The following is a 27,937-nucleotide window of genomic DNA, read 5'->3' as shown; positions in this document are numbered from 1 at the left end:
AATGCAGAGGTCAGGCTGATGGTCCAGTGGTTAGCTCTGAGCTGAAGAACAGAGCTGGATTTCTGGCTCAGACTCCTGCTCCTCAAGCAAGCCAGGGCTGAAAGTGTTCCTAAAGTAGCACTAACCACTCGTGCACTATTCTGCAACCACCACAGGCTGTGTGTATCATGCCTTCTCCACCACAGGAGAGGAGGTGAGAGAAAGCAAGGAGAATATCAGAAGCCAGCACAATGGCTTCTTCATGGAGAGCAAATGGGGAAGACAAAAAGGGACACAAGGCAGAAGTGAACAATTTTTTTTTAAATTTATGCATTCTATAGACGTACCAAAACAATCAATACTGATAAAGAGCGCCAAAGCTCCTCCTTGCAAACAAAGTCTTAAATCTTGAGAAAAAAAATAATTTCACTGGCAGCTTCTTCCTGCATTTTTTTTTTTCAGGTTGCCACCTCAACTGGAACCAACTGTTGGGCTATTGTGCCAGAAGCCTTGACCCAGGGGTTTCCCCCTATTTTATATTCCCTCCCAAGTCACTTTAGCTCAGCAACTAAAAGCGACAATACTCAGCCAGGAAGCTCACTAGGTATCACCAGTGTACAATGGCTGGTGCTCTCCCCCCCTCAGGGGCAGTGAATGCTGCCTTGGTAGCAACCTCAGACCCAGTCAAAGTGGGGAGCGGAAACTGGAGCCAGAAATCAAGGCCCAGTACTCCTGTCCACCCTCACTAGTCTCTAGGCCAGATGCCCATCATATAGGACAAACAAGTTGGTCAGTGTCCATGGAATCATGACCCAGGAAGCTGGATTGAGATCACCACTGTATTTCACAAAAATCAATGAGCAGTCACTTCACCACATCGTTCCCTTCCCCTTCACAATACCTAGATAATGGGGAAGAGAAGTATCATTTTCCTGGATCAGTGGAGAAGCTGAAGAGGAAGTTATTCACAGTGCAGAATGGTGCAGTCCCAAACATCCATGACCTCCAAAATTAATAAAACCAACTTGACAGCGATGCACCACACAAAGTAAAATGAGCACAGAGCTAGGAGTCAGCTGTGCTAAGTCTGCTGAGAAAACTCGATTAAAGTATTTAAAAAAGGGAGACTCTCTGGCATGAGAAAGCCAGGGGCAACATCAGTTTACTGAGGAACTGTTAGAAGATGCTCACTCAACAGCAGACGCCTAACTCCCAAAATGCCAGGCGTCAGAGGCCAGGAGAATTCTTAAATCATACATGACACTTCCAGCAAAGAAACTAGGTCATCCACACTGGTCAAGTGCCTGCCAGACTAGCAGGGGTCAAAAAAGCTGTGATTACTATACGAGATACTAGATAATGTAACTGGTATTTTTTAAACAAAAAATAATAAAATAAGATTCACAAACTGAACTTACAAGGGCCATTTTTTTGCCGGACTGCTTGCATTGTCAAGGTAGATATATCCACCAATAATGTTTAATTGGACCCGCAGTAGCACCACAAGCATGCAGGTACTGTACACGGCTACTATGCTTCTGGTGAAGAACCTTAACAAGGAGGAGAGTAAAGGAACACAGTTCACTGATGTGTATTAATGGGACAAATGCCTATTAAAGCCCACATTTTTATCTTTCTATCCATTCCAATACGGTAAAACCTTCCAGGGAAGCATACATTTCCCTAAAGACAGCTTTTTTTTTATTTTCTACAGCCTGACTACATAAATATTGGATTTCTTAACTTCGTGACTTTGTTCATGCCATGTCAATACCACATTGAAAACCATCACTCTTAGGTTACCATTACCTTACTATATTCGCTGCTTTAGTAGCAAGCAAGTCTGCCTTCTGCCAAGACTGCCTTAATTATTCATCTCCTGACTAACACTGCACCTCGGGGTTTGCAATGTAGTAGGAGGCATTAAGCAGCAGTTTAGCTTGGTCAACCAGAATTTCTCCCAAAGAGGGTGGGGGAAAGCCATGCGAGAATCCAGCGAGTTACGGGGAAACCTTGGTAAAAAAAATTGCTTTCCAAAAGTCCTTCAGACTCTAGGCCTTGGTGCCCCTTACCTGCAGCATGGTCTCATTCCAGCCACTAAGGTAGGACGGGCTTTTTCACTGGACCCTGCTGTAAGTTTAATTTAGGTTTGGTTTTTTTTTTTGATTAATCACATATCTTACATTTGGAAATCAATGCGATTTAGAATAAGATTTTTGAAAGTAGCAAAAATATTACTACTTTAAAAATATAAAAATCAACAAAAGTAAAATAAGCAAATACAGTGATTCAATAACAGAGAGGAAGCTCAGTAAAAACTTCAAATCATTAAAATGATACAGCAACACAAATTTCAAATCAAAGTAAAAAAAAAAAATACTTATAGCAACACAAAGGTAGGAAATTCCAATTGGAGGGGTAAGCTTTCAGAGAAAGAAAGGTCTTCAAGGTTTGCCTTAATTTGAGATAATCTTTCTCCAAGCACAAGGCCAGTAAAAAAAATTCCAAAGGCTTGAAGTTAGGTAAGAAAAAACTGGTTTCCCTAGTTCTTTCCAGCCTAATGCCTTCTGGGGAAGGTAGTGCTACTAATTCCTGCTGTGATGAAGCATTCCTCCAGCTTGGTAAGGGATAATATGACTGGAAAGATAGCTGGGTGGAAGGGGTCCTCATCGCAAGGACTTAAAAGGTCAAGCATCCAATTTTAAATTGAATGCGTAAAGAGACTGGGAGCCAGGGTAAACCATGAAGAGGAGTAATTTCACAGCTGTTTGGGGCTGTCTGGGGCTATCTTTCATATATACAGGTACGACCATAAAATAAGGCATTACAATAACCCAGACCTGTCAAGATTAGAGAATGAGTCAAAATTTTAAGATCTGCAGAATCCAAAAACGGTCTAAGTCTATAAATATGAGATGTGGTTAGAAACGTTTAGCAATGGATTAATTCTAACACCTAAAAGTAGTGATAATGTGCTTGATCCGAATGGGATTATCCGCCATGATAGGAGAGAGAGATGAAATGGAAAATGGATTTCTGGCAAATCATAATGCTTCTGATTTTTCCTGGTTTGGCCTTAAGTTTTAATGAATTCAGCTAATTCAGACAGTTAAGTCAGAGAAGGCAAGGCTGCTCATGGTCCTGAGAAGCAGACGGTGGGTGATGCGAACGAGGTAGGAGTCGCCGCCTAGGGCACCTACTACCCTTGCACCAGCCCTGGTCCCTGGGGAACACCACAATTTATATAACTGGGTGAAGATATAGAGGAGTTTCAGACATAAATTCTATTTTCCAAAAAAAGATTTGCACCAATTAAGAGATTGACTATAACCTGTTTGTTGTTGATCAATAGTGTTGGCTGCGGCACTCATGTCTAGACATACTAAACTAACTGCTTTACCCCATCCAGAAGCAAAACTGATCTCATTAGACACAGTACGGTTTCTGCGAGCATGTGCGTGCTGAATGTACACAGCAATGTTCTGAAAAAAAGGTTCTCTCCAGCAAGACAATTACCCACTTACATGAAAAGAAAAAAGCTAGGACCTCAAATGCCAGACATCAGTCAGACATTCAAGCTCACCAAGTGAGAGGCTACTTAACACAATTCACATCTATGGTTATATAAAAGTTTAGCTCACAGGCATTTTGTGTGCCCTGTAACTCTCCATAGTCTCTCACCCTGGCTGCAATGAACCGTAGTATTTTCAACACACCCCAAAACTAGAACTTTATACTAAAATCCTCAAACGGAATCTCCCAGCCCCCAAATTCCAAGCCATGTGATTTTATATTTACGCAAACCAGAAAATAAATGTCTTATAAACTTACTTATTATCTTTAGATCCTCCCATATTTCTAGCTTGTTCGATGGCCTGTGAAAAGGAAAAAGTAGTATATGACATATTTCAGCTAAAAAAATAAATAAATGAAAATGGCATTACAAATGGGGCTGCATGATTCTGTCACTCTATCCTGCCAAAACACATGCCACTGTACTCAGAACTGGGCTACTGTACAACAGTGCATTAATGCAAAGCACTGAAAAGCCAGAGAACTCCACTGCAGGCCCTGGGGGAACCTTTCTCTACAGAACTCTTTAAAAGTTAATAAAGCAAGTCTGCTTACAGTAAACTGTGTTTTCAATAGGTAGCAGGATGACTCGGCCATGACACGTGGGTGACCATCTGGCGGCACCAAACGGTCTTCTCTCCTAGTTAATAGAGCTTTTAACTCTACTGACTTAAGTGCGGGAATTCCCATGCAGGGATTGCCTCGCAAATCTCCTCAATTTATGTCAGTGCATTGAGAGGCTTATTTGGATGTGATGACGTATGCCTCAACATTCTCAAGGCTGCTTATATCGAGGAAACACTGGCTCCATATATTTGTGTGCTAAGCATTGACGGGTCACGGACTGCTGTTACTGGTGCACTGTGAGTCAACGGGGCTGGAAGCCTTGGGTTTCCTTCAGCATCCACAGCTCCAATGGCTCTGCAGAATGATGTAGCTTCTTCCTCCATGCAGGGCGGTCAGCACTACTCGACCCAGAGACTCCGATCTGCTGTGCCAGTAGCAGAGTTTTTGAGAAGCTCCTGCTCAACTCATATCCTGGTGTCACAGAGGCTGCTGCACTGTGGGGAGGATGACCTACTGTGGCTGCTGAGAGATTCAGATCCTCCATTTTATAGGCCCCGGAATTTTGAGAATGCAGGGACATTCAGCCACAGACATAATGGTCTACCTGGTCACAGACCCGGCGCGACCCAATAGGTGAACTAGACAGTCGTCTCTAGGGGGCGGCAAAGAACAGCCATGTGGGGCCGCAAGCAGAGCCCATCTCACTCACGGCTGCACGTGGCAGAGACTCGGCTGGCCGTGAAGTAAGTGTGTGTGTGAGTGAGTGAGAGTGTGAGTGTGAGTGAGACTGTCTGAGAGTGTGTGTGTGAATGAGACAAGAAACCTAAATGTGTGTAAGAGAGAAGGCCTGTCTGAGTGAATGAAGTTGGGGACAGATCTGGACCAGGGGTGAAGTGGGGCAGGCACAAGGCAGAAAGGTTTGCCTAGGGCATCTAATACCCTTGCACCGGCCCTCCTGGTCATGGTCAAGTCGGTAGCACAACATGCCCATCAGTGAGGGACATTACCTTACCACAGATAAAGATCTTAAACCGGCTCACTGTGGGGTTTTTCCTGCCAGACATCTGAGGCAGCAAAGATTTTGGGGGGGGGGGGGGGGGGGAGGAAATCAATGAAAAGTGCTGTTGTGGATACTGCAGAGACAACGAGGCAACTAAAAAAGAACTGAAAAAAAAAAAAGATTTGAAAATTAAAAATTTTTTAGAAAAGAGGTTATGTGGAGAGACTAAGTACACGTCCGTGTTTGTACAAAAAAATGACTGAGGAGGCTCACAAGGCAATACCCGCATGGGAATTCCCATACATGCACTACTGGCTAGGAGGGAGGAGTCTGGTGAAAGCGGCTGGCATCACCCATGTCTCATGGCTAATATACAGCTTTGAGGAAAAACTAAAAATATAGATGCCCAAAAGTCTTTTCCAAAATTTTATTGAGTGGAGAAGTATAAAATCGATTGCCCGTCTCAGGCCGCGTTTCGCCACTTTTCCAGTGGCTGCCTCAGGGGCTCAAGGGACTTTTAAGATTGAAATATAACTAGAAGTTTTTCACACTTGAAGTGCACTTTTTAAGAAAAGCCGACTGCAGTGTAGCTATATCTTCGTTTGAATCGACATGATCTTAAACTCTCGAGGGCTCCATTCAGTCAATGGCGCCGCGGACGTGTTAACCGCAGGCGGACGTGTGCAGTCTCCACTCTTGCTAGGACATAAAAGCACTGTCTTTATATAGTTATAGGGACCTTCATTTTCAGTTTTTATTTTTATATATATATATATATTTTTTTTTTTTTTAACTTTTTCCAGTTCCTAGCTAGCACTGTCCCCCTCTCCCCCCATTGCAACAACATTCATCCTTACTAGTGGTGGCACCAAGCTTGGAGGCTCCCCCTCTGTGCAGACTGCACGGCTGCAGGGCCAGAGAGCCTGCCAGGAAATGGCTCTGGTGGGCATGGGCCCACTTCAAACCCTGCACTGGTGACACCAAGCAGCGGGCACTTTGGCTGCTTGAGGGAGGGGGAGGCAGGCACTCGCTCTCCAGCGCCACATCGAGGACACTGGAGAGAAAAAAAAACAAAACAGCTTTCATTGGTGGGAGGGGGGGGGGATGGGACTTGAAATGCTGCAGGCACTTTGGCCCACACTAACTTCCAGCAGGTGCTGGAGGCCTCGAGACCCTGCAGCTGCTCTTTAATCAATCCAAAATTAGGGTGAAAAATCGGTTCAAACTGATCATCACTTTTGGCAAAATCTGGGAATATACGGGGGAAAAAAATCAGTTTAAACTGAAAATGAAGGACCCAATATATTTAATATCAAATTTAATTTAGGGTTTCTATTCTGCCTTTCGTAGCTGGATTGCCACTGCAAAGTGCATTGCAATGAAGAGTTAAAAAGCATTGCATGTAAGTAACAATGTTACATAACGCCCTTTACATCAAGATTAAAAGTTACCTATAGTGTGTTCTTTACAAGGCCAGTGCATGGAGATCAGGCGCCCTAGGCATCGTCTGCCTTGCGCCGCCCCTCCCCCGGCTGCGACACCTCCCGCAGCCCCGACTCCCACCTCCAGGGGCAGGGATCACATGCCGCCGCTCCCCCAAATTTAAATAAAATAACCCCTCCCCCCTCCCAACCCACCCCCGGGCCATCAGCTGCCACTAACCAAAGTGGCGCAGGGTGGCCTTTAGCCCCTACCATGTGACAGGAGCTACCGGTGCCATTGGCCGGCCCCTGTCACATGGTAGGGGCAATGGACAGCCCACGACCACATTGGAAAGTGGCAGCAGATTCCTCCTGGGCCCCCTGCTGGACCACCAGGGGATTTGAGAGAGTCTTGGGGGGGAGGGGGGTTGGGAGGGTGGAGCAACAGAGGTGGGGGGGGGAGGCAGGGGCTGGGCAGAATTTTGAAGGGGCACTTTTTGCCGTCTCACCCTGGGCTCACGAGTGGCAGCGGTGCCCCCTAATGGTCTGTGCCATAGGCCCAGGCATAGCTCATTTAGTGCTTCCGCTGGCCCTGGTGTGCATCAAAACTTTTAGGTTTTTTTTCCTAAAATTTCTCATTTAGTGCGCACTATTTTGACTTAGTGCACTGCACACTCAGTTGAAATAGTGCACACTTAACTCAAACAGTTTGCACTAAAACAAAATATTTAAAAATACAAAATTGTGAATTTTTATCATTTCAGTTTAGAAATGTGAAGCGAAACAGACAACGTGTCATTCAAATCAAAAGTAAAACCTAAATTGCACAGAATCACCAAAGAAAGCACAGGAACTTATATTACATAAAGAAATCTAAAACTAATCTGAGCATACAGAAGCATTGCGTTGGTAGTAAGCAAAAGGCTTTCTGATACTGTTCTTAACACTTATTCATCTAATCATCGAGCTCAACTAGAACTGTCCAATCTTTTTTTTTTTCCTATGCATTTAAAAGTCAAACACTATACTTACCTTCAACTATGCGATTATCTTCAAATGGGAGAAAGGGTGCATCCAGCATCAGGCTGTAAACCATTCATACTAATGTATCCAGAGACTCGCCTAAGTGCAGGGTCTGCCCATTCAGCAGCTGTTTCTATAGATACACACTAGGCTCTATACACACAGGCACACAGGCGCACACACACACACACACACACACACACACACACACACACACACACCTTTTGTATGTTCTTAACTCCACCGCACAACAGTAACAAAGCTCAGAGCAATATCATTTACCAGCCGTTATCTGGTGAAATTGCTTGGAGGTTCCAATTCACTCCCCTTATACTTAGGCCTGACTCCATCATCTCTGTCCTAGCATTTCCACGCTCCCCTCCCCCAGGCTTGGCTCTGGCTTGAATAGCGTACCGTCACGCCTTTCCTTCCTCCCACCCCTCACCCAAAGCAAACAATCTCATTCCTCCCTCGCCTTCATGGCTTGCACAAACCCAACCCAATGACCCCTCCCTTCCCAAAAACTCTCATCACTTCCTCTCCTGCCTGACCCAAACCCAGCACCCTCATTCCTCCTATTCCCTGCTGGACCTGTTCAGACTACTCCCCCTTTCCCTTTCCACCCGTCTCTCTGGTTCCCTCCTGTCCTGGATCCCTGCGGCACACAAAAGCCATTGTCCTTCCTGTAGCTGGGTTCTATGCAATGCCCCTGTCCATTCTTCGCTAACCCGTGGTCCTGTTTCATCCAGCAGCCATTGTTTCCACTCAGCCATCATCCCACCCCACACGCACGCACTCGCTGTGGAGCCCATAGCTGAGCATGTGTACGTAGCTCTGACCTTACGCATGTACATGCATTCTATACAATATGTGAACACTCCTCAGAAGCCGGTGGGGTGTGCCGGTGTGCGCATGCACACCCCACCACTTGCCAGACAGACAGACTCCAGTTTTGGAGCCAGGCATATTATACATACAGACCCTACTATAGCAATTTCTTAGGGCTTTGTTCTGCTGATTAAAAAAAGGAATTTCACGTGCACTTCTGCAGATTAACTCAAGTTGTACATATTACAAACTAACAAGAGGTCAGATTCTCAAAAAGGGGCTTTCATCACTTGTTGATATTCTAAGGCATGGCAAAAGGCTTAACTGGAGGCTTCAACGGAAGCAAGGCCAGCTTGAACGAGACACAGAGGCTGAACCAAAACAGGGTTTACTTCCACGGTGGTGATAAGTACCATTTGCGTTAAGGGGCACCCTAACACGAGTTGGTTTGGAGGCCAAAAAGGTAGAAGGTAGTCAAGCATTTTGAGTGTGGGACAGAAGAAAGGATCACACCAGATGGCAAGCCTCATCTATTTGAAACCATAAGATGTATGTGGATTCCTTTCCAGAAGCCTGAAGGACTTGAGATGCATCATCCAAAAAGCCAAGATATAGAATTACATCCCCCCCCCCAAATCCAGGTCATAACAGCTTGGGAGTGGAAATTGGCTTTGCATGATTAAAGGTTAAGGAAATCCCCAACCTGATTGGCTTCCTGAGGCGTTTTATCCAAGTAGAACAATAGTAATTTTTTTTTTTTACTATCAGTTTCCAATAAAAAGAAATGTTTTTTGGCACCTTTTCCGGCTTTCCACTATTTTCGGTACGTCCAGCTCGCTTCTGGCAATGGACATGCCCTTGAAGGTTTAAATGGGATACCGTGTGGAGATAAAGCCATCGCTTATTTCCATTAATTCCCTGTTGTATGTTCATTCATTTTTTCATTTGCTCACAATTTTTTTGTTTTCCTGATAGTATCATTTACTGTGATACTCATCAGTTAAGTCACTCCAGCCACTTACTGCGATACACACCAGCTCAGGTACGCTATCCTTCTTCAACTATACACATTTTTAATTTTTAATGTAGGTATATATGGTTAGCATTTTTCCTCAGTGGATACTGCACATTATTTTTTCTTTTGGTCTGCTTGTTAAGTTATATAATGTTTGGTCCAGTTTTTTTCTCTCTTTTAAATTTGAATTTAATTAACTTCATAAATTGTGTTTTAAGGCTATAACTTGCATGCACACAATTCAATATTCATTATACAGGTTTGACTGTCACAAATAGTACTCATTATATTTGTATTTTACTAGTGGTGTTTTTAGTTGCAGAAAAGATATGTTTTCTATTGAATTTATGCTTGTAGCTGCATCATTTTTATTTGATTTGATTTTTTTTAAATGTATTGTACTTACTATTGATTTGTCACTATATTTTTTAATGTTATTTCTCTTAACCCCTTTCAATTTTATTGTTATTTTTATGTCTGATTTTTAGGTTTTTATTTAATGTGTTGTTTAGCCCCCTGATGCAGCCTAGTTTGGGTGAAACTTGGCCTGAGTTGGGTGTATGCTATTTTATCCTGTTAAAATGTACAGCGAATTAAAGAATCCCTTACATCTAAGGAGTGGTCTATCTTTTGTTCTGTTGCTCACTGGCTTGCAAGACCGTCTCTCATATTGTTTTCTGGTACCATCAACTATTTTGGGGCATCAATACATTTAAGGAGACCAATTACATTTGCTCTGAGTTCTTCTTGTACTTACATGAAGAAGGAATGGCCTTAGCCATTCTTTAAACAAAATCTGGGAAGGAATGGTCTTGAGGACGAGATCACACTTCCTCCTGTAGTGGAAAGGGCTCTGAAGACAGACCTAAAGAATAGTTATTTTCATAACTACTAATCAACAAAGATACTTGAAGCACCGGGATTCTTCCTATTGAGTCCCCTATATAATAAAGAGCCAAAAAACATTGAGAAGGTACCAACTCAAGAATCTGATGGCACGAATCTCAGATTGGTTCTTTCTAGAATTGAGGTCAAGGGAGAAATTAGCTCAGCTTTCAGGGCCTGGGTCACTCCTAACCTCAGAGTGGCTGGTTTAGTCAAAAAGGCTTGGGTAATTGCAGAGCCATAGCGAGGCCATTTGGCACTTACGGCCAAGTGAAAAAGTGCACCCTCATTCTGAGCACAACATATGATACCACGAGCTGGGAGACTTAAATGGAGAGGGGTCTTTGAGTTCTATTTTCACCCAGCAGTTTCCTCCCGCTCCTTTGCGCTTCTAGCTCACTTGGAAGCGGTACAGAGATCCTGGCGCCAGGAGCCTTTATTCACAACTCGCGATGATCTTTTCCCCTCTCAACTTTATTTCTTCCAGTCATCGCAGTGTCAGTCCTAGGCTGGGAGCCGTGCACTGGGAGATTCCCTTCAGAACCCATAAGCCATGGGCCTCCTCTTCAAGCACTAGATGTCACGCCCTCCCAACACAATTAAAGATTATTCAGATTTTACATGGAAAAGGACATTGAGGTAAAAATATCACTTACAACATGTATCTTAGCGCCACAACAATGCATGTGAGTATAACTAGAAAACCCTGCAAAACAAGTAAAAGAAAAAAGGCACTTGGAACCTATATGGTATTAGACCTATGGTAGCACGTTAGGTGTAGGCTCGGCCTTCAGAAAGCCACGAGTAAACTGAATTACAATAAACTAAACCTCCCATACCAAGACAGCACTAACTGCCAGTATTCAATCCTACCTATGAAAAGGCAACATTGAAAATATTACACCAGGCCCTAAACTCCAATATACCTCTGTTAAGCACCAGGCCATTCTTTATGACACTTATGTCTAGGGATACAAGAACACTTAGATTTTGGTAGAAAGCTTCATTTTTTATTGATCAATATAAGTATTCCTGGGAGGTGCTGATGCCATGCCTCTGACAAACAGACCACCAGCATCTCATCGTATACAGGAAGTGATCCTGCTTTTAGAATTTAACTCAAGGAAATATTTGATTTATACCAAGAAAACAGAACAAACCAGGCTGCTCTAGATCCCCACACAGAAACTACAAGAGCACCTCACTTTTTTCACACATGCCAAGCCCAGACAGACCCTCACCATATTCCTAATAGAGAGACCATAATGTGTAAATAGAAATGTGCAGACAAAAAACTGAACTGGAAGCCACAACAAGCCAGCCTATATGCAGTGTATCTATGAAAAACCAGAAATACTGCCATTCCTCATAAAACAAAATTTAAATATAGTAAAACCATACTAATAAAAATTATAAATTTCAAAACAGCTGATGAACAGAACATCCAATAATTAAAAACTCACCTCTATCCATTTCCAAAAGTCAATAAAATATTTTAAAAACAGGCAATAGGTACAAATATCACCCACTAATTAAAACTAATAAGGATAAAAAAAATCCCCTTGCTGTCCATACCTGGAAAATTCCAGATGACCTGAAATTGTCATGGATTAGCAGGGAAAGGAGTGAGGGTTGTTGCATACAAGCTTTCTCCATGCTCAATCATATAGATATGACACGCTTGTTTGCTCTCTCATGCTCAACTGTATATATACACACACAAATGCTCTAACTCTCCCACATTCACACACACAGACTCGTTCAGTCTTTCACATGATAGATCATACACATAGGCTGATACATTCTGTCACAGGCTCAGTCATACACACTTATATGCTCTCTCGCACATGCTTAATCATATGCACACTCACTTGTTCACTCTCTCATGCTCAACTGTATATATACACACATACAGACAAATGCTTTAACTCTCCCACATTCACACACACAGACTCGTTCAGTCTTTCACATGATAATTCATACACACAGGCTGATACGTTCTGTCACAGGCTCAGTCATTCATACACGCTTATATGCTCTCTCACGCATGCTTAATCATATGCACACTCACTTGTTCACTCTCTCATGCTCAACTATACACAAAAACATCAGTCTCTCATATGCTCAGTCATGCACTCATACGCTCACATGCTCATACCTCTCACACATGCTCAGACACATGCTTAATCACACACACATTCATAGGCTCTCTCTCATATGCTCAATCACACACACGCTCATATCTCTTACATCCCCCATCATACACACACTCCCATAAGCTCTCTCTCTCATCTAGCCTCCTCCCAGTATGCTGAAGCATGGGGAGGGAGGTCAATGTTTCTTGGCATCGTGCGACCCACACTGCTGCCTCATTTCTGCTCCTCGAGGTCTTGCTGGCTGTGCTACATTTCACTGCCGGGCAGAGAAAGGGAGGAGGAAAAGACCAATGCTTTTTGCAGCCCTGGGGCCACACTGCTCTGCACTAGCAGGGCGGGGGGAGGGAAGAGGCAGCTGATGTTTTTTTTGCTGTCCGACAGGCAGCGCTGCTCTTCACTGCCCCAGCAGGAGGAGGAGATTGATTGTTTGAGGCTCCACAGGCCTCACTGCTCTTTACTGCCAGGGCAGGAGGAAGGAGGAGGATGGAGGCTGATAGATTTTGCGTGACAGCACCCCTGCTGGATGGCACCTATGACAGAGGCCACATCGGCCATGGGTTAGTTACGGCTGGGTAGCTGAACACCCAGTGCCAATGGATACACATCAGCAGATGGGTTGCTTGATGCACCCATAAGAGTCAAGAAACATGTTTGAGCCTCGATTCAAGTAGTGCATCAAGGTAGCATAAATGAAACTCTCCTTTCCAACTCTGCACTGAACAATTAGGAAGCCAATGGTGGGATAGGTTTTATAGGAATCTGTACATCCTGGATGACCGTATCACCTTGGTGTGGCAGAAGTGATCCTAAAGCTAGAACCTGCCCTCCAGAAGATGCTTTATCCTCTCACACGGAGGATGTCCTTCTAGAGGCATGTACTCTGGAGGGAAGGGTTAGGATGGCTATTGTAATTAGTGATTTCATCATTAAGAATGCCCATACCTGGACAGCTGGTGGTCGTAAGGATTGCTTGGTAACTTGCCTGCCTGGTGTGAAGGTAGCGGACCTCACATGCCACCTAAAAGCTTTTACAGAGTGCAGGGGGGGGGCGCCAGCTATTGTGGAACAGATAGTTACCAATGACATAGGAAGGTGCAGGAGGGAACTTCTGGAGGCTAAACTTAGGCTCTTATGTAGGAAATTGAAATCCTGACACACTAGGATCGCATTCTTAGAAATGCTTCCCGTTTCATATACAGAGGTCCAGCAGCAGACCTAGTTCCAGATACTCAAGGTGTGGATGAGATGATGGTGAGTTTTGGGTACTTGCCAGGTTCTTATGTGAGTTTTGGGTACTTGCCAGGTTCTTATGGCCTGGATTGGCCACTGTTGGAAACAGGATGCTGGGCTTGATGGACCCTTGGTCTGACCCAGTATGGCATTTTCTTATGTTCTTATGGTGCAGGAAAGAGGGATTTAGATTTGTTAGGAACTGGGAACACTGTAGGAAACGGGGAGCCTATTCTAACAGGATGGGTTCCACCTGAACCTAGCTGCTGGTGCTAGGTTTTTTTTTTGTTTTTTTTTTAGAAAGGAGACAGAGCAGCTAGTAAACAAGGCAATGAGGGGAAGGCCACAGTTGCTCAGAAAAGCACAGTTTGGGCCATGCCAGAGGAGTTAAGTTTTAAAATGAGATAAAGGACTGCCTCAGAGCAGCTGGTCCTAGAATCAAGGAGGGAGGGAAGGGAGGATATAACTTAAGGGAAACTATGACAACAGAACGAGGAAATTAGAAAAACTAAAAGGAGTGGTTGCAAAGGTTAAGTTTGCACGAGGCATGACCAGTTAGCTATCTGTGAACCTGCTCCCCAAGGTGCAAGTCTCCTGACAGACTGATTTCAAAACATGGTCCTTGTCAGGATGTCTATGGAGAAACTTGATAGGTGAACGAAGAAACCCAGGGCAAGATTTTGAGTTTTGAATGAAAGTGAAATTTTACTTGCAATATAAAATGGATTTCTAAAAAAGATGGTCCAAATTAAAATTGAACTATAATGGACTGATGATTATACTTTTGAACCTCATAATTCATCAGTGGTTGGTTAGTCTTTATGATGGTCCTTTTGTAGCGTTAAGATCACTTACGTGATATTCCACGTAAGAATTGGTGTAAATATTAGGGAAAAGATTTTTTCATTACACATTATTTAAAAAATTCCATTTTGGAAGCAGAGGTAAAATGTATTCCATACATTAAAAAAGGTTGAAGATGGGGGCTCCAAATGCTGCTGCGGAAGTCTCGAGAGGAGCGGGACTTTCGCCTGGCGAGATTACCCCGAGCCCTCCTGACCCCCGGGGTCCGCTGTGCAGCTCTCCCCTCAGTGCTGTCAGCGGGACTGTGATTGCCGATCCAAGTTTGACCGGGCAGACACAATGTCGAGGAACCACCGACACCGCAGGAGCTGGGACAAGGTTATCGGGACTCTCTCTCCCGGGTAATGGACGAGAGACTTCAGAGAGGGGAAACCTCGAAATGGAAAATAAAATTAGCTAAAGTTTTTTTTTTGAGACTCGTATGGATGTGCGTTGAGTCTGTGATAATATATTCATGGATATTTAGATTGTGGTCATTTTTTATATAAGGTTTGCGGATAACACCGGATGGTGAACTTTACAAAAAACAATTTGGTCACAGGCCGCAAGCGATCGAGAAGACCGGACGGCTTGGTTGCACCGAGCACGTCGTCTAAGGCTTGCTGATGTGGTCCCGTTTCACATACACAATTTTACATAAAAAAATCTTACAGTTGATGGTGAAGAGTCTTCTTTGGGATATATTTTTGGCGATACCTTTTGTTGTGAGTGATTCTTTTGAGCATACAGGTTCGCAGTGCTGCTCTTTGTGTTTTTTTGTTGTCATTTTTTATATAAACAATTTTGTTACATTTTGAGATGTCACAATCCAAGCACCCAACGAGGAATAAACAATTTTTCAATTTGTTGAGAAGAATGAGAAGCATTGATAGAATTCAAGTGCTCTATGAGGAACTTACACCATCTCTGGTTTACGTTGTGTGAATTGACTTATTTTCAACTTCGTGTAATAAGGAGATCAACCTACAAATGGACATTTTGACAAGAACTATTTTTATTACAAGAAGAGATGGTACAATGTCCTATGAGGAATGCATAATATTTTTGTTAAATTATGTTTGGGAACACATGAAAATATTTAATACAATTAATGTACTCTGAGGGACTTATGTAAATGGTTCCTCTGTTGGATTTATGCAGTATATCATTAGTGATTATAAAAAGTGTTTTTGTTTTGTGTACTTTCCGTATATTTTTATGTTGTTTTGTCTTGTTTGTTTTTTTTTTCTTGTTTTATATTGTGGGTCCTAAGAGTTTGGGATATATCTGGTAGGATGGTCTTTATATGTTTATGAAGCCTTTATATGATTGAATATATGCCTTCTAAATGTCAAATGTTAATGACATAATTATAATACAATTTGGAGTTTTAGAGATTGGTCTTTGCATCTCCTTTGGCTACCTAAAGTTTAGTATGTGATGCAAAATTTAATAGTGCAGTCTAAATGTGTTTCTGTTGGTGGTGTTCAGCTTGTGGAAAAAAAGGAAACACAGAAGCTCCAGGGCGACTGCTGCAAGGGAATTCTTGGACATGTACCCCCCAAAAAAGAGAGAGATTTGTAGTCTTGTTTGAAAAGCTGGAATTTCCTTTTGCTCAGCACTGCATAGTGATATGACCCATTTGCGTGACATAGTGAATCTTTTGTCTTCAAATAATCTAAGAACCAGGTATGGATTCAGAAGTACAAAGGACTCAAAAGCGTGCCTCATATTTCTTACCCCAAATACATCTACTGTGTCTACAGCTATAGAGTCAGAATAATAAAACACCTCATGCAATAACTGGATGGCTCTGCTGAAGATACTATGCAGCACCCTCTCACCTGCTTTTTAGCAAACTTGTAAGACTCTCTGAGCTCAGCTGCTGCATGAGGGCATCCCTCAGAGCCGGGAGCATCGATAACACTGCAGTTAACAAAAGAAAACAAAAAATACAGCATGTCGGTGCTAGCCACAGCATTAAACAGTGCACTGACAATATTTTTCTGCAATATCTTCTACAATGTTCTGTGCTGGATGCAAACATTGGAAAGAAAACTATGCAAAAGAAGGGAGGATAAGGAACAAAATATACAAGGGGTTTTTCCCATTCTGTATTTGTGGGAAAATACTTAGCATATCCGACCATAAACCTTTATGACTCGATTCACCAAAATTTTGGCATCCAAATGGCAAGTAGTGGGGGAAAATAGCCCAGAACTACTATTGTAAAAACATTCTTTACTTATTGTACTAGCCCCACCCTTTGGATTGTTTGATCTATACTGGGTAGTTCTGATATGTCAATGTGCACTAACCTAGGAGGTATGGTGTGGGCAGTGAAGTTTCTTAGCTGTGCAAAGAACCAATGGGTTTGTGAAGCAACTGGTTTTCCTTGATGTCCAATTTTGCTCACAACAGTCTCAAAGCCAGGTGGTTTGGAAGGGGGAAGAAAGTATTTTTTGTGACTTCTTAAACTTCTCTGTAGTGTTATTAAAGAATTGTTACATTCCAAGATTTTTCTTTTAAAATTTTCTATGGATTCCTTTGACATCACAATACATAAGTGCTTGAGAAGATATTCAAACACGTCTGTTTACAAATTTATGTAGGTAAATTTTTTGTGGCCCATAATTCATCCTGATCAGATCTCAGCATGCTCAGTGTGTTTCCTCCATTGAATTGCAGATCTATTTTATTTGATATTGCTGTCATTGTGAAAATAACTCCATGCGAATCAGAAGGGATAATGAAGCTCTTGGGACTGTTAAATGAGCTCAATAATATCATGCTAAGAGCAGAGACTGGTCTAAAAAAAGCAGCATAAGGGTGTTCATACAACGTTTCCAAGATACACAGGGACACTAAGTGATTTTTTATTTAACGAAGCTGATAGAAACTACCAGAAATTCTTCTCAGCCCTAAATTTGGGTGAATCGAGCCCAGATGTTATGAATATGAGGCTGTTATGCAGCCTCATATTCATAACATTCATATTCATGTTTTGAAATTAGATTTCAAAGCCAGTTACACAAATAAAATCAGATTTTATGTACATAAATGGCTATAGTAAAATACCCCTGGCTCGGTGAACATGAGGAGTTGCTTACCTCTAACAGATGTTTTCTGAGGATAGCAGAATGTCAGTCCTCACACACAAGTGACAACATCAGAAGGAGCCCAGCACTGAAATTTGATTTTACAGTTTCTAAAAACTTTTGAGCATGCCCTACTGGACAGGAATAGCCTGCTATACCACCGAAAAATATAATAAAAGTGAGATTGCAAAGAACAATTCAAAAAAAGTCTCACAATATTGTTTTTAAAATTTATATTCAAATGAAAGTAATAGAAAAATTCTCAAATAAGTCAATTTTTAATTGTTTTGAGTTTTTAAAATTAATTAAAATTTAATTTGGACTGTCCCCTGACAAAGGAGGTACACTCTTGTTCCTCCCTGCTTTTTGATGAATATCGCCACTACCTGGCTTGTCTGTCTGGACAAGGATAACTGTTGGCCAACCGATCTCTGAAAACCTTTAGAGTGTACCTTATTGCCCCTTAGCTCTAGGACATTTATCAGATGAAGCTTTTCCTGAACAACCAAAGACCCTGGGTGCCGAAGCCCCTCTACATAGGCTCCCCAGCCCAGGATAGATGTATCCATGGAGGAGAACAATCTGCACTGGAGGAATTTGGAAGAGTATCCCATGGCCAGATCGGGATGAGTCAGCCACTAGGACAAAGTATTCCTTAGAGGCAGTGTGATACGGCTGCTGTCCCAGAGATCCCGAGTGTTTTGATCCCACATGAAGACATGCGAAGGCAGTAACATGCACTGCTGATGCCCAACATCTCCCATGCTGATACCTGCTGACTCATTACCCTCTCTGCAGTAAATATCAACATGATAATCCTATCTTGCGGGAGGAAGGTTCACACCTGAGTCATGTCTAGCAGTGCCCACATAACTTCAAATTGAGATGACAGGCTCAAATGGGAGTTGGAGTAGTTGATGACAAACCCTAGCAACTCCAGCAGTTGGATGGTTTTGTTAAATTGATTCTGATTTTGAATGTAATCTGCTTTGAAGTGTCAGGAAAGTTGGATTATAAATTTAAATAAAAACAAAACATGTTTTTGACCAGTCAATTGTCTAGAAATGTAAACATATATCCCCAAGTTGTATAAATGTGCTGTCAACACTGCAAAACATTTTGTAAATATTCATAGCACTGACACCAGACCAAGGGGCAGTATGTAATACTGGAGGTGGCATTTGCCTACTACAAAATTTGGGATTTTCTGTGACCTGGAAATTTTTGGGTGTAAGCATCCTTCAGAGTTAGAGAGCATAGTCAGTCTTCATTTTCAAGAAAGGCAATCAAGATGCCCAGAAAACCATCCTGAACTTTTTCTTTTGTAGGAACAGAGATGCTACAGATTGTAAAAATGGACTCCGACCACCCTCTCCCAGAAAGGACTCTTGATATGACGGCTCTCACCCTCAGTTCTGAAGCCTTAAGTTTGGGTTTCATCCAAGGCCCAAGTCCAAGCAACTCCTTCCACCTCTGCCAGCTCCACCCACTACTGGATGACATGACCTTTGCAACTGCAAACTCATGCCTGAACTATTGTAATGCTCTGTATGTAGGAACTCCTAGCACCCTAAACTGCCAACTACAGATTATACAAAATGCTGCTGCCTGCATGATAATGAATGAGCTCCCCTAATTGCAACTGGATAATCCCAATCCTGAAAATTTTGCACTGGCTACTAACACGTTACCAGATCTTTACCTTGACCTATAAATCCCTAAAAAGACCTGACAGCAACCTACCTCAGCAACTCCCTCAGCCCTTACAAACCCACCTGAACACTGATCCGTATTCTCAGGCTCGCCTTGTGGTACCATAACCCAAAGACAATGCGCCTCTCAAACACCAAGAAAAGATCTTTTACAGATCTGCCTCGACTCTCTGAAATTTCCTATCACTGTATATATCTGCTCTAGATCTCCTTACCTTCAAGAAAACGGTGAAAACTTGGCTTTGAGGCAGCATTCTGCACCAGTAACCCTAAATCTATTGACATGCTGAGCCTTGTGAGATACCAATCAAATCACTCCATTTTAAACTTACTCCCCAAAGCAACCCACAAAATCCTCCCAACCCTACCAATTAGCCAAATCTTGAATGTTTTTACCCAACACACTATTACCACACTGTTCCCAATACTATATTTCATAATGTACCCATACTGATAATTTTTGAAACTTGTTGGAAAATGTGTCATAAATAAATGATCTGACTTGTTCAAAGTCATCAGGTCTAAGATGGGACAAAATCCCCATATTTTTTTTTTCAGGATCAGGAAAGAGGAAAATGTCCATCCTCTTTGCCCCAGTAGAACAGGTTTGACTGTGTAGACTCTTAAGGAAGGAGAGCCCTGATGCTGAGATATTGACCAAGCAGGATTTGGTGGGTGATTTGGAAAATTGTAGAATAGATGTAACCTGTATCCTTTTTGAATTATGCTGAGAAAACAGGTGTCTGATTCTAGACCAATGGTTTATGTAAAACCTTAGTCCTTCCTCTGATAGAAGGTTCTTTGGCATGGATACTAAGATCTTGGCTATGCTCTCCTTAATCCAGTCAAAACCCCATCCCAAACTTTAGCCAAGATGCTAGTTGTGACTTTGGGGCCTTCTGCTGCCTCAGGCGAACACAAGGATCCTGCTGCTGATGGCACTAAGGGGATGAAGGAAAACTCTTCAGCTGATGGAAATGTCTCCTTGGTGTCTCTCTCAGATACCTCCTTGTTGATGAGGGCAGGTCTGGAATGGCAATGGAGAGGGTCTTAAGAGTCACCACACAGTAATCTTTAATCTGAGCCACCATTTCCTTAACTTCATCTTCATTCCCATTGCAAGGAACATCAGCATGACTTTCCTGTACATTCAGTAGAAGGCCTGTAACCGGACTAGTCTATGGGCACCAAGATTCACATTTTAGGAACTGTCATTGGGGGTCCTTCTGTCAGATGCTAACATGGATTCCAGTATTAGCTGGACCTCCATCTGCAGGGCCATCGATGCCAATGGAGAGATGCTCTGCATCTTATAATCCATGGCATCTGGGATTTTCCTATCAAGTTCCTCCTCAACTACTAATGATTCCAACATAGTTTGGGAGTGGAAGCCATGTCTTCCTAGGATACCAGAGGTATATCGGTGGCTGACACCTGGACCCTCTGAGACTAATGTAATTCCTGGGATGGAACAGAGTATGAGCTCCCCTAATTGCAAGAACACTTTTAGGAATTTGACATGGCTGCCACAATGTCTCTATGCCCAACATCGTGCATCGATGGAGACTGATGTCAATGCTTCTTGGCCTTCACCTATTGCATGTAAATCGGCACTCTGCAATGCTGGAATTGAAGAGACTGACCCTTCACTCTCTACAGGTGAGAGGAGCCAAACAGTGTCTTGGTTCTGTCTGGTGCTTGATGACCCTCCCCGACCCCATGTTGGTGCATTGCCAAAAGTCAGTGCAGCTCCTGGGTCCCTCAGTCCAATGCATCCGATGCCAATGGAACAGACTTACAAATTTTAAAGTGCTTTTCCATTAGGTCAAGCAGGGAAGGACACCCTCTAGGGGTCACAGTTGCACAGAGGGAACACCCCCAGATGTCATAGTTGGATCTCAGGCAAAGAATATATCTTTCATGGGGGTCCTTGACATACATTATCCTCTTGCACAAGGGACACTTGTCAAAGCCACTGGCTTTCTTATTTTCAGGGGCTTAGAATAAAAATCAAACTAGGTGTCGGTAAAAATCGCAACTGATGCCACCTCAATGCACTGGTACTGGTACACCATATGGTCACCATAAAGAAAGAAAATCTTAAAACATGCAGAAAACTTACCTAGATGACTAAAGAGGGAGGAAAAAAAAAAAAGACTGCAGGGTCTTGCACTTTTAGGAAGCAGATAGTTCCCTAACAGCAGGAGAAAAGATCATCTGCGACCAATGGACTCCACTGAAAAGATGAGACTGAAGGGGCTCATGAGTGGGTGCATGGTAGTAAAGTAGGCCATACATGCTAAGTAAGGCATGCTTGCAGTTTCTAGAAACTTTGAAATCAAATTTCTATGCCAGGCTCCATCTGATGTCACCCATGTGAGGACTGCCATCCTGCTTGTCCTTGGAGGTAAGTATGTGCATAACCCAGTTTTGCGTGTACTTTTATGCAAACAGAGGCACATTCGAGAGGATAGAGCTGGGGCAGAAGGAGAAACTACCACTTACCTGAATTTCCTTTCCTCTAATGAGGGCAGGTCAATCCCTGCAAGTGGGTTATGCACCTCTGCCCAGCAGATGGAGATTGAGCAAAAGCTGACATCACGGCTATATAGTCCCTGCCTGACATCAGCCTGCCAGTATTCTCTAGAAAAGCCAAACTATGGACAAACTGATTAGACTTTAACATTATCATTATCAACCATTCATGTTTCCAACCCAACAGGAACACTGAGCTCGGACAAAAGAAATAACATATGCACTAAACTAAGGGGCTAGAAAAGCCACTTAGTCTTTATCGAAAAGTAGGAATCACACTCAGCTTTTTCAGGGCAAACATAGCAAACCTTAAATTCAACATCAGCAGCCTAGGGCGAATCTGGGATTGACCTGTCCTCAGAGGAAATCAGTTAAGTACTAATTTCTCCTTCCTCTGCATTCTGGCAGGTCAAACTCCACCAGTGGGATGTACCAAAGCTAATCCTAAAAAAAGGGCGTGAGGCTGACAGCGGTCTTGTCAAAACCGCCCACATGAATGTGGCATCCTTCCCAGATCGAACATCCAAATGGTAATGCTTGGAAAATGTGTGCAAAGATGACCATATCGCACTCGGAAAATCTCAGCAGGTGACAAAGTTACACCCATGATACCAAATGAGCCCTCGTGGAATGTGGTCTGTTTCGGCAAAGCAACCTCAGCAGTCACATAGGCAGCCATAATGGCATCCTTATTCCAACAGGCTATCGTTGCCTGTGTCACCAGTGCTCCCTGTTTACTGCCACCATGGAGCACAAACAGGAGATCAGACTTCCAAAAAGATTGTCATCTCCAAGTACCTCAGCAAATGATGCCTGACGTCCAAAGAGCGTAAAAGATGGTACTCACTTTCATCTCTATCCCTGTCCCAGGTGGGCAGGGAAATGGAGAGATTTAAATGAAACTCTGAAACCACTTTTGGCAAAAAGAGCGGGCACAGTCCGAATCTGTACTGCTCCTGGAGTCATACGCAGAAAAGGTTCCAAGCAAGAAAGAGCCTGCGGTTCAGAGACCCGATGTGCCGAACAGATTACTACCAGAATCATCATCTTCAAGGTAAGCAGTCGCAAGAAAAGAGCATACAGAGGCTGAAAGGTAAGATCTGCCAAGAACTGTAGGATCAAATTAATGTCCCAAGGAGGTACTGAAAGCTGTAAAGGGGTGTGTGTGTGTAAACGTTTAACATCCTGCAAGAAACAGGACACGTCAGGATGGGAAGACAAAAGTACCTCCTCTGACTCTCCCTATAACAAGCAAGAGCTGCAACTTGAACTTTCAAGGTGTTAAGGGCTAAGCCCATATGCAACCCATCCTGTAAGAATTCCAAAATCAAAGGAATACCCAACTTGAGAAGTTGAGAACCTCGCTCAGAACACCAGGCCTTGAAAAACCCTCCCTGCTTCAACAGCCAAGCCCTTTCAATGGCTAAATCATAAGGCAAAATAGACCTGGATCCTCATGTAGAACGGGCCCCTGTCACAACACATCCTCCCCGCTTCAACAGCTAAGCCCTTACAATGGCTAAATTGTAAGGCAAAATAGACCTGGATCCTCATGGAGAACAGGCCCCTGTCACAACACATCCTTCTGAGATGGTAGTCTGAAGGGACTGCCCACCAGCAGTCTCTGGAGATCAGAACAACATTGCCTCCAAGCCCAATCTGGAGCCACTAAAAGGACTATGTTGGTTTGATTTGCAATTTCCAGACAATGCTGCTTGTGGCCACTCCTGAACGAGCACATCAATATTCAGCGCTTTTGGGTCTTGTCTACAACTGAAAAAGCACAGAACCATCACATTGTTGAAGGTCACCAACAGCTCTAGGTTCAATAAACCCCAGCGATTCACAAGTAGCTGGAACGCTTCATCTGCCAGCTCTTATTCTCCCGAGTCCAAGTTTCTCCTGCTGAGGATGTCTGTTCTGATATTGTCCTTTCCGGCAACATGAGAGGGGGGATATGCCTAGAAGATGTTGCTCCACCCACACCATGAGTGCATCTATCTCAGACACATGTTGACTCAGTTTCTAGTGAGCACCAACCAATCCGGCATCTCCAGGGAACCTCCCTTCCTGAGATTATTTGCCTGTAACCACCAGTTCAACTGAGACCTCACCTCCAATGGTAGGAACAGCCTCATCGCATAGTTCTTTGACTATGGGTTCCATCGGGAAAGCAACACAAGTTGACAAGCTCGTTTAAGTGCCCTTGGCCAGGGAACTATTTCCAATATGGCAGCCATCAACTCCAGGACCTGCAGATAAAGCTACATAGTTGGGAGAGCAGTATTCACCATGGTTTGAACTCAACCCATCAACCTATGGATTCGAGTTTCCAGCAGAAATACTCTGCCCTGCCTCGAAGCGAACCCAGAGATACTCCAAAGTCTGAGATGGCTACAAATTACTCTTGGCCAGATTAACCACCTAGCCTAGGTCCTGTAGCAATGAAACCACTTTGCGAGAAGTGCGAAGAATCTTCCACGCTCTTGGCCCAAATCAACCACCTGTTCAGCATGTCGGATCTCTAAACTGCAGGCTTTTTCTTGCCGGGAGTCTTTTCTGCGTATCACTCCAGGAGCAGTACAGATTCAGACTGTGCCCTCTCTTTTTGCCAAAAGTGGTTTCAGAGTTTCATTTAAATCTCTCCATTTCCCTGCCCACCTTGGACAGGGACAGAGAGAGATGAAAGTGAGTACCATCTTTTGTGCTCCTTGGACGTCATCATTTGCAGCGGTACTTGGAGATGACTCAATCTGTTCTATATATTTAGAGGAATTTCATGTTGAATATATACAAAATATGACCTTCCTTTATTTTAGCACATATTATGGGTGTGCCTTAAGGCTTAAGTTTTGACTTGTTTTTGCTGGTCTTTGAACAGAAAAAAAGAAGAGCAAAATTGATTTTTTTTTTCCCTTTTCCTCTTTTCACTGGTGTCGACCACCCCTTTCTGGCTCAGGAGACCCTTGCTGGATGCAGGGCTGAAGGGGTACTTCCACTGAAATGTACTTTGAAAAAGCATTTTTAAATTAAGTACTAACAGGAGCCATTCAGCCCAGTGAATCCTGGGTCACTGTCTGTTACAACTGTGACCCAGCTTTTACAGAATGGTGTACCTTCTCCTGGTTTTTAGCCTCTCAGTGCCAGAGGAAATAGGAAGTAGATTCTCCAGATTGGGATGTGGGTGGGCTAAACATTTGTGACTAACAGTAGACTGGAATTTATGCACCTCTTTAGTTGGCACATGGCCAGCTTTCTAAAATGCTTTACTCTTTTCATAACTAGTTTTTATTTGCGAACCAAGATCAGCTAAAACGTTTATGAATTATGATGATTCAGAATGGCAAACCCAAGGAACCATTGATGTTCTCCAGGAATGGGAATATGCAGATATACCTCCATCAAATCCATAGATGTGAGATACTCTCCTGCTTGTACTGACATGACAGATCACAACATTTCTATCCTGAAATGAGTGACTCATAAATGACTGTTGACGCCCTTAAGATCCAATATGGATTGAAAAGACCCTTCCTTCTTGGGCACAACAAAATAATGGAATAACAGCCCATATTTTGCTGTGATTCGGGAACAGGAATCACCACTTTCAGGTCCAACAGCCTTTGCAATGTACCTTCTACCCTTTTCTGAGGGGAGTTACATGGAGATATCAAAAGCATCCAGAGGAATGCAAAGAAATTCCAGAGCATATCCGTCCTGAACCACTTAGAGGACCCACTGATCCAAAGAGATCTAGGCATCATAGTGGATAACACATTGAAATCGTCGGTTCAGTGTGCTGCGGCAGTCAAAAAAGCAAACAGAATGTTGGGAATTATTAGAAAGGGAATGGTTAATAAAACGGAAAATGTCATAATGCCTCTGTATCGCTCCATGGTGAGACCACACCTTGAATACTGTGTACAATTCTGGTCACCGAATCTCAAAAAAGATAATTGTGATGGAGAAGGTACAGAGAAGGGCTACCAAAATGATAAGGGGAATGGAACAACTCCCCTATGAGGAAAGACTAAAGAGGTTAGGACTTTTCAGCTTGGAGAAGAGACGACTGAGGGGGGATATGATAGAGGTGTTTAAAATCATGAGAGGTCTAGAACGGGTAGATGTGAATCGGTTATTTACTCTTTCGGATAGTAGAAAGACTGGGGGGCACTCCATGAAGTTAGCATGGGGCACATTTAAAACTAATCGGTGAAAGTTCTTTTTTACTCAACGTGCAATTAAACTGTGGAATTTGTTGCCAGAGGATGTGGTTAGTGCAGTTAGTGTAGCTGTGTTTAAAAAAGGATTGGATAAGTTCTTGGAGGAGAAGTCCATTACCTGCTATTAATTGAGTTGACTTAGAAAATAGCCACCGCTATTATTAGCAATGGTAACATGGAATAGACTTAGTTTTGGGTAATTGCCAGGTTGTTGTGGCCTGGATTGGCCACTGTTGGAAACAGGATGCTGGGCTTGATAGACCCTTGGTCTGACCCAGTATGGCATGTTCTTATGTTCCACCTACGATAAAAATGAGATAGGCACCCACCCACCCACCTCCTGCACCAACAGGTGAGCCTGCAAATCTTCACTGAGAAGATAGAGGGGCTCCATTTCCGGAGCCTGCATCCTTTCCAGGCCTCCAGGGGCAAAGGAATGAAATCTGCAGAAGGGATGGGATCTCTGGGAAGAACTTTCCCTATAAGATTGAAAATGCCAGTAGTCTTGAGAGCGGCCACTTGCCTAAAAGTCCAGGAAACTGGCTTCTTGTCCTTTGGCAAGCGAGGGACCTGAGTTTCTCCCCATTTATTTGCTATTTTCTCCAACTCACTACTAAACATCCTTTTCCATCCTCCCAGTTTCATTCCCTTGTTTCATTGTAACTTTTTTGCTCCTTCTGGTTATGGTTATCGTTTGTTAATGCCTCTGTTCTCTGAAAACTGATTTGATTTGTATCATGAAAGTCGGTATAGAAAAGCTCTAAATAAATAAATAAATAAAACAAACAAAAGCGAATCATTGAAGGGCAGCTTGACAAGTTTGGACTTTGAAATAGTATCTGCCAATCAGTTGCACAGCCATAGCTGTTGTCTAGATGCTATAACAGAAGCAACTCCTCTGGCAGCCGTGCAAACCAGGTCACGGCCCACATCAGTTAAGAAGGTCTGCTATTTGAAGTGGCGCTGCCAGATTCTTGAGAAAGACGCAAGGTAACTCGAGCTACCAAGGCACAACAAGAACAGTTTGCAAGGTCATCACCACTGCCTCAAAGGCTTGCTTTAGGATAGACTCAATTCTCCTATCCGGAGCATCCTTAATAGCTGTATCTCCCTCTACAGGAATGGTGGCTCATTTTGTGACAGAACACACCAAAGCATCCACCTTAGGGAAACACAACTGCTCTCTGGCCTGCAGCTCCAAGGGGTATAAACCCACCAAGGCGCACCTTCCTTTGAAGGACGCCTCTGGTGAACTCCACTCCAGATCAATCAACTTTTGAATTGCATCCAAGAGGGGAAAGAAATATGAGGCCTTGCGCAGGATGACAAAAAAGGGGTCCTTCTTCTGTACCCCCTAAGGAGTCAGTTCCAGTCACTCAGAGTCTTCAAAGTCTGAGAGATCAAGCTCGGCAACTCATCTCTATGAAAGAAACAGAGAAGAGTTCTATGTGGCTCCAAATCTGGGGGAATCTCCCATTCCTCCAGAAAAGAGCCACTGCCATCAACTGTGTCAACTTGATCCACCTGCATTTGAGCCTTATCAGGCCTTGATGTGCCTTGGCACTCAGAAGACCGCCCCTGTAGAAATGTGTTTTATAATCTCTGGAAGAATTCCACCCAGGAAAAAGATGAGTCCAGAGGTCTGAACCTGACATCCTGAGAGCAAGTTTCTCGAGGAGACAGCCCATGGGTCAACCTAAGGAGGGGACACCAATGTCGCGTCGCCCTGGGTTCCACTCCCCTCAGGCCGAGAAGATGGACCATCATAGTCAAAGTCAGAAGGAGCTAAATCCCCACAAGCATCCAGGCAGTACTGACACAGGCTTAAAGAAAGCTCCGCCTGTATCAC

The 27,937-nt window shown here is 43.3% G+C and overlaps 1 protein-coding gene across 1 annotated transcript in view; it reads right to left on the bottom strand.

Annotated features, from left to right (window-relative positions):
• PEX3 (peroxisomal biogenesis factor 3) overlaps positions 1-27,937 on the bottom strand; it is a 90,492-nt gene that overhangs the window by 44,030 nt on the left and 18,525 nt on the right. The window contains exons 3-5 of the mRNA XM_029596517.1: positions 16,365-16,446; positions 3,809-3,854; positions 1,420-1,525 (exon numbers count right to left, since the gene is read on the bottom strand). Of these exons, the coding sequence (XP_029452377.1) occupies positions 1,420-1,525; positions 3,809-3,854; positions 16,365-16,446 (234 nt within the window). The remainder of the gene's footprint in view (positions 1-1,419; positions 1,526-3,808; positions 3,855-16,364; positions 16,447-27,937) is intronic.

The sequence above is a fragment of the Rhinatrema bivittatum genome, chromosome 3 (genome assembly GCF_901001135.1).
Source record: "Rhinatrema bivittatum chromosome 3, aRhiBiv1.1, whole genome shotgun sequence".
Classification (NCBI taxonomy): domain Eukaryota; kingdom Metazoa; phylum Chordata; class Amphibia; order Gymnophiona; family Rhinatrematidae; genus Rhinatrema; species Rhinatrema bivittatum.
The sequence above is the reverse complement of the archived record's forward strand: the minus strand, read 5'-3'. Positions and strand labels throughout refer to the sequence as shown.